Consider the following 19,252-nt stretch of genomic DNA (forward strand, 5'->3'; position numbering starts at 1 on the left):
CCATCCTCTCCCCATTTAATGGTTCTCTGAAATCGGAATCCGAAACACTGCACTAAGATGGTTCGCCTCCTTCCTGAATAACAGATCACAATGTGTTCAGCTCAACGATGTGCTATTGAAACCGAGACTGATCAAATACTGTGTTCCCCAGGGGGCTCTGCTATCCCCCCTATTATTCAATCTCTACATTAGACCTGTCCTAGACATAGCCTGCAAATACTAAATACAAATCCACTCCTTTGCAAATGACATACAACTGTACCTACCACTAAAAGAAGCCCGTGATGCCCAGATCGCAAAACTCCTAAACTGCCTCTCAGAAATCAGAAACTGGATGTCTGACAACAAATTGCAACTAAATACCTCCAAGATGGAACTCCTTTGGATCCACAAAGAACGCTACAACTGCCCCCATTCCTCACTGTGCTGGGACTCGTATACCATAACTGCAAAAGACCAAGCGTGCAGCCTAGGAATACTCATTGCCAGCAACCTACCGTTTCCCAACCATATCTCTGAGGTGGTATCTTCATCATTTTACTATCTGCGATAACTCCGAAAAATAAGGAATTACTTTTCAGAGTCTGACTTCACCCAACTATTCTATGCCTTAGTACTCTCGCACATAGATTACTGCAATGTGCTATTACAACTGTCTAACAGTGAAGAATGTACATCATCTCCAATGTGTACAAAATGCAGCAATCAAACTTCTAAAAAATCTCCATGCCTGTGATTGTCTCCCAGGCTCTAGCGTTGGCTCACTAGCTGCCCGTAGCCAAATGCTGTGTCTTCAAGTGCCGATGCTAGCTTCCAGATCCTTGCACGTCATGGCGCCGGGCTATGTAACGGCCAAGCTTCCTCCATATGTGCCTACTCCCACTTCATATCGAGCCACTGGAATCAACTGCCCCACAGATCAGATCCCTTGAAGGTCTCCTCAACTTCAGGAAAGCAATAAAAATATACCTTTTAACTTAACTCCACTGCCCATGACCGATGGATTACAAAGAAATGTATATGGGTACTAGATACCGGATAAAAACTTGAATTGAAATTCTTCCATGGTAACTACGGAAAATTTAACTTGTAAATTGTACATTATGTATATTGGTATTATATCTCTAGTGTGTGTCAAGTTAGAATAATAACTTGTATTGAAAAATTTGCACTGTAACAAGCCTAATTAATGTCTATCTTAAAAAAATATTTGGCCTAAGCTACCCACTCTTCCTACAACATTCTTTTTAGACTCAGATAAAGCACAGTTACTTACCGTAACAGGTGTTATCCAGGGACAGCAGGCAGATATTCTTAACACATGGGTGACGTCACCGACGGAGCCCTCGGTACGGACCTTTTTAACTAGAAGTTTCTAGTTGGCCGCACCGCGCGTGCGCGAGTGCCTTCCCGCCCGACGGAGGAGTGCGTGGTCCCCAGTTAGGATAAGCCAGCTAAGAAGCCAACCCGGGGAGGTGGGTGGGACGTAAGAATATCTGCCTGCTGTCCCTGGATAACACCTGTTACGGTAAGTAACTGTGCTTTATCCCAGGACAAGCAGGCAGCATATTCTTAACACATGGGTGACCTCCAAGCTAACAAAGAGGGAGGTGGGATGGTTGGCCATTAGGAAAATAAATTTTGTAACACAGATTGGCCGAAGTGCCCATCCCGTCTGGAGAACGCATCCAGACAGTAGTGAGTAGTGAACGTGTGAACTGAGGACCAAGTGGCCGCCTTGCAGATTTCCTCGATGGGCGTGGAGCGGAGGAAAGCCACAGAAGCAGCCATAGCTCGGACTCTGTGGGCCATGACAGTTCCTTCCAGTGAGAGACCGGCCCGAGCGTAGCAGAAAGCAATACAGGCAGCAAGCCAATTTGAAAGTGTCCGTTTGGAGACAGGACGACCCAAACGGTTGGGGTCGAAAGACAAAAAGAGCTGAGGGGCTGTTCGGTGAGCTCTGGTACGATCAAGATAGTAAGCAAGGGCACGCTTACAATCCAGCGTGTGCAACGCCTGTTCCCCAGGATGCGAATGAGGCTTAGGGAAGAAGACGGGCAGCACAATGGACTGGTTGAGGTGAAAAGCTGAGACCACCTTGGGAAGGAATTTAGGGTGGGTACGCAGAACAACCTTGTCATGGTGAAAAACAGTGAAAGGTGGGTCGGCAACCAGTGCATGCAGTTCGCTAACCCTCCTGGCAGAGGTGATGGCAATTAGGAAAAGCACCTTCCAGGTAAGAAGCCTGAGAGAAGTTGTGGCAAGAGGCTCAAACGGAGGTTTCATGAGAGCTGAGAGAACCACATTCAGGTCCCAGACGACAGGAGGAGGCTTGAGAGGCGGTTTGATGTTGAAGAGTCCTCTCATGAATCTGGAAACCAGAGGATGAGCCGTGAGAGGTTTTCCGAGAATAGGCTCATGAAACGCAGTGATGGCACTGAGGTGGACTCTGATGGAGGTAGTTTTGAGGCCAGCGTTGGACAGTGAGAGCAAATATTCCAAGACAGTTTCCACCGCTAAGGAGGTGGGTTCTTGATGATGCCGGAGACACCAGGATGAAAATCTGGTCCACTTCTGATGGTAACATTGGAGAGTGGCCGGTTTCCTGGAAGCGTCCAAAATGAGGCGGACCGGTTGAGATAGATTCTCCGGAGAGGTCAGCCCGAGAGAAACCAAGCTGTCAGGTGGAGCGAAGACAGATTGGGATGTAGCAGAGACTGATGCTGTTGCGTAAGTAGAGTAGGAAACACAGGAAGTAGAATGGGTTCCCTGGAGCTGAGCTGGAGCAGGAGTGAGAACCAGTGTTGGCGAGGCCACCGAGGTGCGATAAGAATCATGGTGGCGTGGTCTTTGCGGAGTTTGGACAAGGTCCGCAACATCAGAGGAAGTGGAGGGAAGGCATACAGGAACCGATCCCTCCAATCGAGCAGGAATGCATCCGGGGCCAGACGGTGAGGAGAGAAGAGTCTGGAGCAGAATTGGGGCAGCTGATGATTGTGAGGTGCTGCAAAGAGGTCCACCTGCGGAGTGCCCCATCGAGCAAAGACGGAGAGCAGAGTCGGAGGGTCCAACGTCCACTCGTGGGGTTGAAGGATGCGACTGAGATTGTCGGCCAGAGAGTTCTGTTCGCCCTGGATATAGACCGCCCTGAGAAAAAGATTGCGGTCCGTGGCCCAGGTCCAGATGCGCAGAGCCTCCACACAAAGGGGGCGAGATCCGGTGCCGCCTTGCTTGTTTATGTAGTACATGGCGACTTGATTGTCCGTGCAAAGGAGGAGGACTTGAGGGCAGAGGAGATGTTGGAAAGCCTTGAGGGCATAGAACATGGCTCTGAGTTCCAGGAAATTGATGTGATGACGACGCTCCTGTGGGGTCCAAAGTCCCTGGGTGCGTAGATCTCCTAGGTGAGCTCCCCACGCGTAGGGGGACGCATCTGTGGTGATGATCATAGAGTGGGGGGGCAGATGAAAAAGCAGACCCCTGGAAAGATTTGAGGAGTTCAACCACCATTGGAGAGATTGCTGAAGAGATGATGTCACAGAGATGGGATGAGAAAGAAGGTCCGTAGTCTGTGACCATTGGTTGGCGAGAGTCCACTGAGGCGTACGAAGGTGGAGGCGTGCCAGAGGAAGGACATGCACCGTCGAGGCCATGTGACCCAGTAGGACCATCATCTGTCGGGCAGGGATGGAGGGGTGCATGAGTACCTGACGGCAGAGATGGAGCAGGGTCCGCTGGCGATCGGAGGGGAGAAAGGCCCTCATTAGCGTGGTGTCCAGAACTGCTCCAATGAATTGAAGTCGCTGGGTGGGAAGCAAGTGCGACTTGGGGTAGTTGATCTCGAATCCCAGGAGGTGGAGGAGAGAGATGGTGTGATGAGTGGCTTGTAGCACGAGTTGAGATGAAGGTGCTTTCACCAACCAATCGTCCAAGTAGGGGAACACCTGGAGGTTGTGAGACCTGAGGAAGGCCGCTACCACAATAAGGCACTTGGTGAAGACCCTGGGTGAGGAAGCTAGTCCGAACGGTAGCACCTTGTACTGATAGTGGTGGTGCAGTACCTGGAACCGTAGGTAGCGGCGAGAATTCTGGTTGATGGAGATGTGAGTGTAGGCCTCTTTGAGGTCCAGGGAACATAGCCAGTCGTGTTGAGAAAGAAGAGGGTAAAGCGTGGCAAGGGAGAGCATTCTGAACTTCTCCTTGACTAGACACTTGTTGAGGTCCCTTAGATCGAGAATGGGACGGAGGTCTCCCGTCTTTTTGGGGACCAGGAAGTAGCGGGAGTAGAATCCCTGACCCCTTTGATCTGGAGGTACTTCTTCGATGGCATTGAGAAGGAGGAGGGATTGAACCTCCCTCAGGAGGAGGGGGGTTTGAGATGAGTTTGAAGCAGACTCTACGGGAAGGTTGTCCGGAGGTAGAGTCTGGAAGTTGAGAGAGTAGCCGTGGCGGATGATGTTGAGGACCCACTGGTCCGACGTAATGACTTCCCAACGGCTGGAGAAAATGGTGAGACGACCTCCGATGGGTTGTGGAAGAGGTAGCAAGGGTGGATGACTGGCTATGCCCTGGAGAGAAGAGTCAAAAGGGCTGAGTTTGTTTAGTAGGCTGAGAAGGCTTAGAGGGTTGAGTGGCCTGAGATCGAGCCTGAGCATGATGTTGCTGTTGACGGGGCCGCCGAGATTGCTGGGGGGGCGGGTTGAGTGGTCTGGCTGAGAATCTCCGTTGATAAGATGTTTGTGGCCGATAAGGTCGGGTAGGCGGTGCCTTCTTTTTCGGCTTGATCAGGGTGTCCCACCTGGTTTCATGGGCAGAGAGTTTCTGGGTGGTGGAATCCAGTGACTCTCCAAAAAGCTCATCCCCGAGACAGGGGGCGTTGGCCAGACGATCCTGGTGGTTGATGTCCAGGTCGGAGACTCTGAGCCAGGCCAAGCGACGCATGGCTACGGCCATGGCAGAGGCCCGAGAGGTAAGCTCGAAGGAGTCGTATATCGAGCGGACCATATACTTGCGCATTTGGAGAAGGCTAGAGATGTGCTGTTGGAATAGCGGGACCTTGCGCTCAGGAAGGTACTTTTGGAGGGCAGACAGTTGTTGGACCAAATGTTTGAGATAGAAGGAAAAATGGAAGGAATAGTTGTTTGCCCTGTTTGCAAGCATGGCATTCTGGTAAAGCCTCTTGCCAAACTTGTCCATGGTTTTACCTTCTCTGCCAGGAGGGGTAGAGGCATAGACACTGGAGCCCTGAGTCTTTTTTAGGGTGGATTCAACCAGAAGGGACTCATGGGGCAATTGAGATTTGTCGAATCCAGGAATGGGAATGACACGGTAAAGGTTGTCCAGTTTACGGGGGGCTCCCGGTACCGTGAGGGGATTTTCCAAGTTTTTGTAGAACGTTTCCCGTAGAATGTCATGCACGGGAAGTTTGAGGAACTCCTTAGGAGGTTGCTCAAAGTCTAGAGCCTCTAGAAAGGCTTGAGACTTTTTTGAGTCCGATTCCAGAGGAAGGGATAGGGCAGCAGACATTTCTCTCAAAAATTTGGAAAATGAGGACTGCTCTGGTTTAGAGATGGCATCGGGTGCCGATGGTTCCTCATCAGATGAGGAGGGATCCTCCTCGGTACCGAGAGGAGTTTCCTCCCATAAGTCAGGGTCCCTGACTTCTGGTCGAGACACCGGGGTGGAGGGCGCGGTATGTCGAGTTTTGGACAAGGATTTTCCAGAGCGCACCGAAACGGTACCAGGGGAGGACGACCGGCGTCTATCTCGGTCCCGAGAAGAATGCCGTACCGCCTGGTGCCGAGGAGGATCCAATGTGGCATGAGAATGAACCACCGGATTGCCGGGAAGTTGTTGGGCCGAAAGGATCGGCATGGATGTGTTCACCGGTACCGAAGGGGTGGACACCGGGGGCTCGGTACGGGGCTCGGGCCGGTCTGGTACCGGAAGGAGCGGTGCCAGGATAGTGGGCAACAGTTGTTCAAGTTGTTTCTTCAACTGTTCTTGGAGTTGAGCCTTTAAGATGGCCGAGATACGGTCATCTAGGGGTGGCATCGGAACCGCTTTCTTTTTCTTCGGTTCCTTAGATGCCGCTCCACGCCCCGGCGATGAGGAGGCCGATGACGAGGCACTCACCGAGATCGGGGCGGAGCGTTTGCGGGACCGGTGCGATGCCGGTAGGGACGGTGTCGCCACCGTAGCCGGAGGGCGCTCGAGGGAAGAGGAAGGCTTCTTAGCCGGCTTACCTGGCGCCAGTGACGCCGATGCGGGGTCGGTCGGTGTCGAGGACGACGGTGCCGATTTCTGAGGTACCGCTGTTGAAGGTGAGGAGTCCATCGCCGACTCGGTGCCGAAGAGGAGAGTTTGCTGAATTCTTCGGTTTTTAAGGGTTCTTTTTTGAAGAGTAGCACAGCGGGTGCAGGAGTCCGCCCGATGCTCCGGACCCAGACACTGCAAACACCAATTGTGTGGGTCAGTGATGGAGATCGGGCGTGCACACCGCTGGCACTTCTTAAAACCGACCTGCGGGGGCATGAAGGGGAAGATAGCCTCCGCAAAATCGAAGCCCGAGGCCTGTATACTGGCAACAGGCCCCGCCGGGGCAAAAACGAAAGAAAAGGGAAAAAAAAGCAAAGTTTTTTTTTTTTTTTTTTTTTGCAAATCAAAGAAAAATAAACCCGAAGGTAAAGGAAGAAAAAAGAAGGAAAAAAGCGCGAGCGGGAAGGCAAAAAAGTGGTTTCAACGGCCGTTGAAAAAACACACGCGTCTTCTTCGCTCCGCGGAAACGAAGAAACTGGGGACCACGCACTCCTCCGTCGGGCGGGAAGTCACTCGTGCACGCGCGGTGCGGCCAACTAGAAACTTCTAGTTAAAAAGGTCCGTACCGAGGGCTCCGTCGGTGACGTCACCCATGTGTTAAGAATATGCTGCCTGCTTGTCCTGGGATAAACTGGGGACCACGCACTCCTCCGTCGGGCGGGAAGGCACTCGCGCACGCGCGGTGCGGCCAACTAGAAACTTCTAGTTAAAAAGGTCCGTACCGAGGGCTCCGTCGGTGACGTCACCCATGTGTTAAGAATATGCTGCCTGCTTGTCCTGGGATAATATAATCTACCAAAAATATTACCAAATTTCATTCTACTTACCTCTAAATAGGATAAGAGAAGTGTGACATTTTCTTGTTGTTTTATGAAAATTTCTGTAAACTGGCTTCCCAGATCATCAGCCTGTGATTGTGAATTTTCTTCTATGTAAATTAAGAACAAAATATTAGGATATAAAATCACACACCCCTCCACAAAGCAAAAGAATAAACAAAAAATAGAATAAATACAATCCACACAACAAATATCACCACAAACATATAAAAAGAAAATAATCATGCAAGATTATCTTATAAGCAATAGAGCAATGCCTTGTGCTTGACAAGTAGTAGTATAATTTTAAAAATATGCAATATGCATAACTGTTCAAGCCACCAACCTATTGGTGCACAGTTGCACACAAGCATGCTGAGGACTCCAGAGAGACAGCAAAGGAGCTTAACAGCATAGAAAGAAAGAATCTGCATGCAGCATGGAATGCAGGGTTAAAACAATCATCTAACTGGATGAATGAAGTGCTTCACATTAACAGACATGCACACATGTTTGTACCAGAGAAGAGGAATGGAAAGGGATGTGTTAAGGGCAATGAACTACTCTGCTTGATTACACAAAACAAAGCAACAGGTATCCCTAGCCATAAGGACATTAGAACACACTGTAATTTGCTTTTTTCATTAGCAGCATGAGAGCAATAAATTGAATCATTCATTCAAAACTAATTATTATAAAATAAACTTCATAGAAACTTCAAAACTAATTCAAGCTGTACCACAATGAAGTCATTAATATTGAAATGAGCACTCCGAGCGATTCTCTATCACCACCAAGTTATTCCCTAACCTCATTGTGCCACATTTACAGTCGGGTTGGGCCCATGTGCCTCAGGCCCCGCCCCCAGGTGGGACCTAAGGCTCCCGGGCCTATTCTGATTGGCCCAGGCGCCTTAGGCCCCACCAGTAGGCGGAGCTTTGGGACGGATGGGCCAATCCGGCCTCATTCCGTGGTTGGCTGCCTGCCGGACAGGCGAGTTTGACTCCCATCTGTCCGGCCAACTACACAAAGGTACGGGGAAGGGGGGTGGGGATGTCATGGGGGTCGGCCAGGGGGGTTGCGGGTCGGCGGGGGGGGCGGTCGTTAGGGGGAGGGGGGTTTGCGTCGAGGGCAGGAGGGCCTGGGATCCCTCCTGCCCGTAATGTAGTGCGGGGTGGGGGTAGGGGGTCGCCGTGGCCAGGAAGGTTTGGGCTCCCTCCTGGCCCGAACAACTAGCGGGGGGGGGTCGCCAGGGCCAGGACTTGGGCTCCCTCCTGGCCCGATATTGTCGGGGAGTTGGGGAGTCGGCGGGGCAAGAGGGCTTGGGCTCCCTTTTGCCCCTATCGTGTCGGGGAGTCGGGGGGGCAAGGGAGCTTGCCCCGATCGTGTCGGGGGTGCCGCGGTTGGCTGGGGCAAGAGGGCTTGAGCTCCTTCTTGCCCCGATCGTGTCGGGTGTCGGGACCGCCAAGAAGAAGCAGCAGGACACCGGTAGGAGCTTCTACATGATGGGGGGGGTCGGGAGGCTGTGGGGGTGCGAGCGGTCCTTCAGGGTGGGGGTGCGGGTGGGAGTGCGTGCGAGCGGTCCTTCGGGGTGGGGGTGCGAGCGATCCTGCGGGGGCGGGGGTGAATCGGACGTCGGGGGGGAACTATGTAAAAAAAATTTTGTACAACGCGCTCACGCGTATAACGTGCAAGGGTATGCACGGTACGTAAAAACCACCTATAACGTGTGCGTTATATGCGAGAAAATACGGTAATCGCCTAAGCAAAATTTAAAGGCCATCTCAAAGAGCAATCCTATAATATGAGGCATCATAGAGGTATAAAATAAGTACCTGTATATATGTAAACTGTTTTAAGTGTGGTTATATAACTACAAAAAGGCGGGGAGCCTTGTTCGTCTGTGTGGAGTACTGCCCGAGGGGATTTTCGCCAGTTCCTGGCCTCCTGCAGCAGCGGTTTGCTGTTTATTTTCCTTGGCTGGCAGGCACTTGCAGAGACGGACCCCCTGACGTCATCGGGTCCGTCTCTTGAGCTTTAAAACCAAGCCGCCGCCGCCGCGGCTGAACCGGGAGCCTTGTTCGTCTGTGTGGAGTACTGCCCGAGGGGATTTTTGCCGGTTCCTGGCCTCTTGCAGCAGCGGTTTGCTGTTTATTTTCCTTGGCTGGCAGGCACTTGCAGAGACGGACCCCCTGACGTCATCGGGTCCATCTCTTGAGCTTTAAAACCAAGCCGCCGCCGCGGTTGCGGCCACAGGGTGTGGCCGAAGGGACGTGCCCTAAGGGGCACGCCAGGCCCTTTGGGAGCCACTTGGAGCCACGAGGAGCCCGGGAGCTGGAAGCCGGTTGGTAATATATAAAGTCTTCCTATAACTTTTTACATGACTTTAGAATATGGGAAAAAGAAAGATAAAACCTACACCAGTGGTATCGGGTCCAATGGACAGACATTTATTATTACTTTCGGACAATCCACCAGTGGTACCACCAGATGTAGATTCCTCCTTGTCAGGAGCCTCAATAAGTCCTCTCAATCGTACTCCTCCCCTTCATCCGGTACCCAGTGATAGTGGGAATATAACCCCCACTATATCTGATGCTCAAGTGATTTCATCCACCCATTTAAGTAAATTAGTATATGCTGAAATACCTAAATCTTTGACATTTTCTGGTGGAGTGGATGAAAGCACACGAACAGAAGAAACACAGGATATTACCTTAAAAGACTTATGGTTAGGTATATCCAGAGTTGAAGGGTTTCTCAGGACAACGATGAAGCAAATGGGAGATTATTCTCAGTCAGTTTCTTCTAAATTAGAAAATGTGGATGCTAACTTAGGTTGTTTGGATAAACGACTAAATGTGGTGGAAAATCAATGTAATAATTTGCAAGCTGTCTCTGTATCAGCTGTTAAAGATTCAACAGTAATACACTCTAAAATTGAATCTATGGAAAACATGAATAGAGTGAAATATCTACGCTTGGTCAATTTTCCAGTAACTCATTTATTGTCACCTGAGATTTTATTAAGGAAGTTCTTTAAAGAAGTACTGGGAATGACCAATGCAGAGAATTTTCCAATAAATAATTATTATTATATTCCTCCAAAAAAACTTGAATCTGCCCAGGGGGAGGACCATCTGACCACACCAGAGGTAAATTTGACTGAATTTCTAGAAGATACACAGGATGTGATTCAGACTCGGTCCACCCTGGTAATAACATGCATGAGCGAGATGGATAAAATGTTGATAATGAGACTTTATTTCAAAAATAGGTTAACAAAATTTTGTGGGGATTTGGTCAGGATTTTTCCGGATGTATCCAGAACCACACAGCTGAGGAGGAAAGAATTTTTGAAATTGAAGGATAGAGTGTTGGCACTGGAAGCATCCTTTTATCTGAAATTTCCCTGTAAATGTATGATTAACCTACAAGATATCGAATATTCTTTTTGGGATCCAATACAACTACAACAATTCTTAATTGCAAGAGAAAAGAAATAGAAATGAGATTTGTTTCACCTTACTGAGAAATATGAGGAGAATAAAAATAACAGTATCCCAGTTTAAGGAATGACTCAGGGTTCATTAAATATGAACCAAGAATCATTATCCTTTATATTTCTTGAATTTTATTTTATTATATTTTATTATCCTTTATATTTCTTGAATATTTTATTTATTCTTGAATTTTATTTTATTTATAGCAAGATATACTCCCCATTAATGTGGGCTTGAAAGGAGCTTTGTATGTATGATTTGATTATGTATTGTTTTATGTGATTTCCTTTTTTCTTTGAATTGTTGGATATTATAAAGTATTCAAAATTATAAATAAATAAAAATAAAATAAAATAACTACAAAAAGGCAGTATACAAATCCCAATCCCTCCCTCCACCCCCATTTTCTCTTAAGAAACTAGGAACCTTACTAAGTCTGATTTCATGCAATTATGTTACTAAAAGGCAAGGCATCCACACAGAACACTAGCATGGTTCACATATCTGAGGAAACTAATATGTAAAACTAGGAAGAAATGTTATTGGCAGGCAACAATGTATGGCAAGGTTATAAAGGAGTAGAAGTAAACACTTTGGAGGTTATGTTTATTTTAGTGTTTATACATCGCCCTTCATCCAAAGTATCAGTGTGATTTATGTTGAGCATTCAATATTAAATTTCAGGCTGAGAAACAAAGTTTAGGGAAACAAAAAGGTAACAACTAAGAAGATTGGGAACCATGAGCAACATCTATTTAAGCTGGTCTATATAGGAAGCAGAACTGTACAGGCAAAAAAGAAATAAGTTCCCCAGCATCTCTGAAAGATATTTGCTATTACTTTTCCAAGACATCGGGACTTGGAACACAGAAAAAATTAGGAGGTGGTCAATGATAAGTCATGAAAAAAATGTCTTCAGCAGCAGACTGGCTAACCTACTGAAAAGGGCTTTAACTGGAATCGTTGCAGGGGAGAAAGATGGTGGAAAGTGAGAAAGAAGCAGAAATGTTTAATATAGAAGTGGAAGGGAGAGAATGCTGCATGGGGAGGGATGCAAGGGAGGAAGAGAGAGAAGTGTTGGACATGGGGCTAGATGAGAGAGGTAGAGATACACAGGAGGTAGAGGAAGGAGGAATATGTTGGATCCAGGAGCAGAATGGAGTGATGGAGGGATGCCTGGCAATGGAAGAGAGTGGGAGAAATGCTAGACCATGGGGGAGAGTGCAGGAGGGAAGAGAGAGCAAAGAGGCTACGAAGGAGCAGAAGTTGGGCTATAAGGATAGAGGAAGGAAGACACTGAGAAAGGTAGAACCCTGAGGGGGCGGAGAGGGTGGCAAGGAAATAGATAAGATAGATATTACAGAGGGTAAAAATAAGTTAATCGGGGTACGTTGAAGATGAAAGGGAATGGAGGGCTGAGGAAGGAGTGAGATGGGGAATGGGAGAGAAGATGGAAATTTGACAGGTAACTGAAAAATGAAAAAGAGGAGAAGGGTAAGAGAGGCAGAAGAGAGCCAAAAAGGAATGATCAATGTCAGAGGCAGGTGTAGTGAGGGAATATATGGGAGAACGGAGACAAGACAAATGGACAGTAGCCACTTGAAGGAAAATTAGCAGACAACAAGAAAGCAGAAAAGAGAATTGGAACCAACATGATGGAAAAATAAAACATCCAAACAAAGGATGCACTGGAAGAGGCCTAAGGCTTTGATTGGCTCAGGTGCCTAAGGCCTCTCCCATCATTGGGAGGGAACCAAGGCAGGAGGGAGTGGGTATCCATCCTGCCAATCTTCACAAGGGAGGGGGAGTGTGGGGCCATGTGGGGACAGAGACAGAAAAAAGTAGGCATCCCTCCTACCGATCTTCATTGGGGGCCATCATCCGGAGGGCTCCATTGGGGGGCAGCATGACCTTCTTTTTTTTTTTTTAAATAGGGACAGATACTGTGCGTAACACAAGCACAATATCTGTGCCCATTAAAAAAGAAAGTCTTCCTGCCCTGAACAGGCTGCCAGCTCTGAGTATGTGTCAAAGTCATTTTCCCAATGACTGATTGGATGGGATTATGGCAGATCTCTGTGAAACTCATTTGCACGTGAAATTGTTTCAACATCGATTGTCATTTTGAAATCAGACAATTTGCTGAAACTACAGTGACCCGACAAATTTTACAGGCAATATTAGAGAATCTGGGCCCAAGTTAGCCAAGAACTACCTCCTCACAGCTCTGCTAGCTAACATCCAGTCCAATCAAGTCAGCCCGCAAGACCAATCCTGAAAGAGCAAATGGAAAGCCTAAAGAAAAAAGAAACATAATAGGGTAGAACTCCAGATTCATCTGCTATGACTAAAGGAAATAAAATTATCAAATAAGACAATTTTTCCTTCCTTGTCATCAGTAGTCATCAGTAGTAGATGCCATTGTATCGAGCGATGGTGCGTCCGCATCTGGAATACTGCGTTCAGTATTGGTCGCCGCACCTCAAGAAGGACATGGCGGTACTTGAGAGAGTCCAAAGGAGAGCAACAAAAATGGTAAAAGGGCTGGAACACTGCTCATACGCCGAGAGGCTGGATAGGCTGGGGCTCTTCTCTCTGGAGAAAAGGAGACTCAGGGGAGATATGATAGAGACCTTCAAGATCATGAGGGGCATAGAGAGGGTGGATAGGGACAGATTCTTCAGACTGAAGGGGACAGCAAATACGAGGGAGCATTCTGAGAAACTGAAGGGAGATAGGTTCAAAACAAATGCAAGGAAGTTTTTTTTCACCCAAAGGGTCGTGGACACTTGGAATGCGCTACCGGAGGAAGTGATCAGGCAGAGTACGGTACAGGGATTCAAGCAGGGATTGGATGGATTCCTGAGGGATAGAGGGATCGTGGGGTACTGAGTAAACCAACCTGGTCGTGCATGTGCAAGACCGGAGATATTAGGACTTCGATAGGAGGGCAGAACTTAAATGGGAAACCAAGGTGGCAGGGGAGCCCCTTCTGATGATTCAGACAGGCCTTGACCTGTTTTTGGCCACCGCGGGAGCGGACTGCTGGGCAGGATGGACCTGTGGTCTGACCCGGCAGAGGCACTGCTTATGTTCTTATGTTCTTAATCCAGAGACACGTTGGATGTAGCAAAAGCAACCCTCAGTACATTCTACAGTGAACAGAATGTAGAAAGAAGGAAATACCAAGCCAAGTGATCCGCCATGCCCCTAGAAATTGAAGGATTGGTCAAAGTAGAACTGCCGTCTTCAAGAAAGAAACACAAGGACCAACCAGCCAATGGAGCTCTACCCTAAACGGAACCATCAGCACCACTGAAGAATGACCAGAAATTGTGCACCAAGCCTCCATAAATCAATACCTATTCCACTCAATGCAAAGAACTAAATCGCTAGGACAAGCCTATCAAAGATCGGTGTCACAAACCAAACCTGATCCACTAGAGCAGTGTTCTTCAATCGCCAGTCCGCAGAAATTTTCTGCTGGTCCACAGGGCCGGCACGTCCATCGAGCAGAAGACAGTGTTCTTCAGCCGCCGGTCCACGGTGCGATCAACGTGGCGTCTTCTGGCCGGCTCCTTGAGTGCTGCATTGCACAAAGCTGTAAGCAGTGGCTCCTCGTGCGCATCCCGCGCCTCATCTGGAAGTCTTCCCTCTGACGCTGCGACAGAGAAAAGGCTTCCGGTTCAGGCGCAGGATGTGCATAGGAGCCTTTTCCCATGGATATTGCGCAATGCAGCACTCAGGGAGCCAGCCCGAAGATGCCGTGTTGATAACACCATGGACCGGCAGCTGAAGAACAAACACGTCATCTTCGGGCCGGCTCCCCGAGAGCTGCAGTGTGCAATGTCTATGGGAAAAGGCTCCTACGCGCGTCCTGCGCCTGAACCGGAAGCCTTCTCTCTGATGTCGCAACGTCAGAGGGAAGGCTTACAGATGAGGTGCAGGACGCGCATGAGGAGCCACTGCTCACAGCTTTGTGCAATGCAGCACTCAGGGAGCCAGCCAAAAGACGTCATGTTGATCACACTGTGGACAGGCCTGAAGATAACACCGGGGGGCAGGCCAGAAGGCAAGGCACAGCATGGAGGGAGAGAGACAACAACTTTTATTTTTTTATTTAGTGATTGATTTACATCTGCTGTCTGTTCAGGAAAAAATGCATTTGTTTCTTTTCCTCTGGGGTTGTACTGAAACATAGAAACATAAGAGTATAACGGCAGAAAAGGGCCATTGGCTCAACAAATCTGCTCACTCGAAGAACCCTCCCCATAAGCACTTCGTCGAAGTGAACCCACATGTTTATCCCATTTTTTTCTTAAAATCGAGCACGTTGCTGGCCTCAACTACCTGAAGTGGAAGATCATTCCAACAATCAACCACCCTTTTGGTGAAGAAATACTTCCTAATGTCACCATGAAATCCCCACTCTTGATTTTTAACGGATACCCTCTTGTCGCCGTAGGTCCTGTAAGGAAAAAGATGTCTTCTTCCATCTCAATACGGACAGTAACATATTTGAACGTCTCTATCATGTCTCCCCTCTCTTTGCGTTCCTCGAGAGAGTATAGCTGCAACTTACCTAGACGTTCTTCATATGGGAGATCCTTGAGTCCTGAGACCATCCTAGTAGCCATTCGCTGAACCGACTCTATTCTCAGCACATCCTTTTCATAATGTGGCCTCCAAAATTGAACACAATACTTCAGATGAGGTCTCACCATGGACCTGTACAGCGGCATTGCCACTTCAGGCTTTCAGCTGACAAAACTTCTTCGGATGCAACCCAGCGATTGTCTAGCCTTGGATGAAGCTTTCTCCACTTGATTGGCAGTCTTCATATCTTCATTAATGATTACTCCCAGGTCCCGTTCTGCAACAGTTCTTTTTAAGGTCTCGCCATTCAGAGAGTAAGTTCTGCATGGGTTTCCGCTACCAAGGTGCTTAACCTTACACTTTTTGGCATTAAAACTCAGTTGCCAAGTAGTAGACCATTGCTCCAGTAAAAGTAGGTCCTGCGTCATAGTGTCGGGCCTGGTAACTCCGCCCACTACGTTGCATAGTTTAGCGTCATCGGCAAATAATGTAATTTTACCTCGAAGTCCCTGAGGCAGGTCCCGTACGAGGATATTAAATAGGATTGGACCCAAGACTGAGCCCTGCGGCACTCCACTGATCACTTCCAACGTTTCGGAGGGAGTACCATTTACCACCACCCTTTGAAGTCTGCCACTGAGCCAGTCTTTAACCCATACAGTCAATGTTTCTCCTAGTCCCAATGAACTCATCTTGTTCAATAATCTACAGTATGGGACACTATCAAAAGCTTTACTGAAGTCCAAATACACGACATTCTTATCTAGCTTTTTCGTTACCCAGTCAAAGAAGCTGATTAGATTGGATTGGCAGGACCTTCCCTTTGTAAATCCATGCTGGTGGGGATCCCTCAGCCTCTCGTCGTTCAGAATCATATCTAATTTGTGTTTAATCAACGTTTCCATAAGGTTACACACTATGGATGTGAGACTTACCGGTCTGTAATTTGCAGTCTCTGACCTGCAACCCTTTTTGTGGAGCGGAATGACATTAGCTGTTTTACAGTCCAATGGGACTTTTCCCATACTTAGGGACAGATTGAAGAGCGTGGCTAACGGCTCTGCCAGGACATCTCTCAATTCCCTAAGCACTCTGGGGTGCAGTTTATCCGGTCCCATGGCTTTGTTCACTTTGAGCCTTGATAGTTCTTGATAGATGCTGCTGGTGGTAAATTCAAAATTCCGGAACGGGTCTTCTGAGATCTCCCTTGTTTGTGGACCGGATCCCAGCGCCTCACAGGTAAAGACTGAGCAGAAGTATTCATTTAGTAGTTTGGCTTTATCGGAGTCTGAAGCTTGCAAAGTCTTGCATCTTAGGATTTATTTGTAAATATTAGTACTTTTAGTTTTTGGTCCTGCATTTGCATGGGGTTATCTGTTTTCTGGTAGGAATGAATGTTGAATAGCATACAGTGTGCTTTGTGTATTTTAATTTTGTGGTTAACCATTATGTGTTGTTAATATATACACACACACATATACATAATATATGTATGAAAAATGAATGGAAAAAATTGTGTTACAATTAGTACTATTATGGAGGAGGGGTCTGGGGGCAGAGATTGGGTGGAGATAGGCATGACTTAGTCCAATGTTCTTCAACTGCCGGTCCACAAAATAATTATTTTATTTCTGCCGGTTCATAGGTGTCAAAAGGTTGAGAACACTGCATTAGAGCACCCAGAGAAGACAAGGGAATACACTCCATGATGCAAAGGATGAGCAGTGTTCAAAGCCTAGGTAGACATTCAGGAAGAAGATGTGCATGACCCCTTAGGGATGGAGTTTTGCTAAGGATATGCACTCGACAGCCAAGGAAGATGAGGCTGAGCCAAACAAGGGGTTTTGCTCAACACTAGAAATGGAGCTGTGTTCTACGATGGAGCCGCACATGGTCTCAAGTGATGGATCAGTGCGTGACATATAAAGATGGAGCAGCACATGACAAGCAACAGTGGAGCCTCTCTCTCGAGATGGAATAAAGCCTTACTGCTGAGTGCAGCCATGCTCCATAGCCACAGATGGGGTCAAGCAGGACTGCCAGGTGGAGCTGTACACCACATCTAGATGTATAACCCTTCTGCACAACCAGGAGAAGTTGAACACTCCTATCCAAAGATGGAGGCCTGCAACACAGTCAGGCAGAGTCACACTCCAAGTGCAGAGATGGGGATATTCTGTACAGCCAGGAAGAGTTACACTCCACATTCAGCGAAGAAGCCGAGTGCACCATCAGAAAAGGATGCACCCTACAACCAAGAATCGTGCTGTACAGCACATTCGCTCCACAGCAAGTGATGGAGTTATGCTCACAAGTCAGAGATGCCAACATGCTCATTCTATATTCAGCAATGAAGCCATGTTCGAAGGCCAGAGATGTCAGCAAACCCGCTCCACATCCAGCTATTTGATTGTAAATTGTTTTGAGTTGCCTTAATAGATGAAACATAAATTGTATAAATAAAGATTGGAGAATATTGAGAAAAATGAATTGTTGAAAACAAAAAAAAAAGAAAAAGATACAAAAGGATACAGACACAAAACACCAGGTTTTGGTTCAGCTGCGCAACACTAGTTTCTCCTATCTGATGGAAAGAATGAGGTCTAGGCAAGTTTCAGATTCTGTCTTTGGGCCAGTGGAAGGCAGATGGGGGGCATGCAGTGTTGTGCTCTAAGACAAGTGGAAAAAGCATGCAGAGCATCAGTCACAAAATTATTTCTAACCCGTGTCTGTCTGACTTAGAAAAGAGAGGGGAAAGGGTGGCTTTGTTCAGGGTGGTGTATTCTGTGTAGAGAGGGGATGTGACCGGGAGAGCAGGAAACAGGGGAGAGGCAGTTTGAAAAGCGAAGTTTCCTAACTGCTGTTTAACTCTAAATGTTTCTACAATACAAAATCTAGAACTGTTTTCCTACAGAAAGGCATTGGGCTATTTTGGATGTAGCTTATTTCTCTGGAACCTCCAGTCTGAGTTGACCCATTTTCCAACTCCGTGTGTCTTTGCAAAGTTTCTCCCCATGTCTAACTCTGTTCCATTAAATTTTGCCTGCACACAGGAATTTTTGATCTCTTTCCAATAACTGTTGGGTTGGAATAACAAAATCTTATTTCCTACATTACGATTCAGTTCTTGCTCTCATTAGAGCACTGGTATGCTTTCAGATTGATTAGGTATGCAATGGAAAGTACTGCCTTATGCTGAAACTCAGCCCAAAACCCTTACTCACTCACTGTAACAAAACATCATCAATAGTACTTAAATGTACAGAATTTATAAGAATAGCCATACTGAGGCAGACTGGTTGTCCATCTAGCCCAATATCCTGATTTTGGCAGCAGCCAATCCAGATCACAAGTACTTAGTGAAATCCCAAATAGTAGCATGATTTCATGCTACTGATCCCAAGGCAAGCAATAGCTTTTGGACCTTTCTTTCAGGAATTTGCCCAAACCTTTTTTTTTAAACCCATATATGCTAAATGTTCTTACCACATCCTCTGGTTCCAGAGCTTAACTATTCCTTTTTAAGCACATGCACAGTCCACTATGTATCTCCATTATAGTATGAATTCTATATGTGGGAAATGAAGGGCAGCAGGTGGAATGTTGATAGCTAGACCCTGCTTTGTGCATATCTGTTGTACACAGAACTTTTTCCTCTTCACCACTCCTTGAAACTGTTGCGGTTGTTCATATTCCTCTTCATGTATTAGAGTTACATGTTTATAACTTAGGCTTGAAGCATTTAGGTGATGTTGAGCTAGAAATCCAGCCCCCATGACCATCAGAGAATGAAGGGGAAAGAATTGGAATGGTTAAGTAGGGGCAGAAAGAGAGCTAAGAGACTGCAACAAATCTCAACCATTAGCACCATACTAAAGAGAGTGGGAATATAATGAAGTTCCATTCCAATTTGAATTAGATTATTATGAGCAAGGAAGGGGAGGGGGGGCTGGAACAACAGATATGAAAGAAAATCATACAAGGTCCCCCAACTACTAGACAAAGATCTCTAAAGAG

The 19,252-nt window shown here is 47.3% G+C and overlaps 1 protein-coding gene across 6 annotated transcripts in view; it reads right to left on the reverse strand.

Moving 5' to 3' along the window:
• The window catches only part of USO1 (USO1 vesicle transport factor), a 210,209-nt gene that overhangs the window by 145,098 nt on the left and 45,859 nt on the right, over positions 1-19,252 (reverse strand). For all 6 annotated transcript variants that reach the window (XM_033960394.1, XM_033960401.1, XM_033960384.1 and 3 more), the window contains one exon: positions 7,146-7,246. In XM_033960394.1, the coding sequence (XP_033816285.1) occupies positions 7,146-7,246 (101 nt within the window). The remainder of the gene's footprint in view (positions 1-7,145; positions 7,247-19,252) is intronic.

This window comes from Geotrypetes seraphini, chromosome 1, assembly GCF_902459505.1.
Source record: "Geotrypetes seraphini chromosome 1, aGeoSer1.1, whole genome shotgun sequence".
NCBI lineage: Eukaryota > Metazoa > Chordata > Amphibia > Gymnophiona > Dermophiidae > Geotrypetes > Geotrypetes seraphini.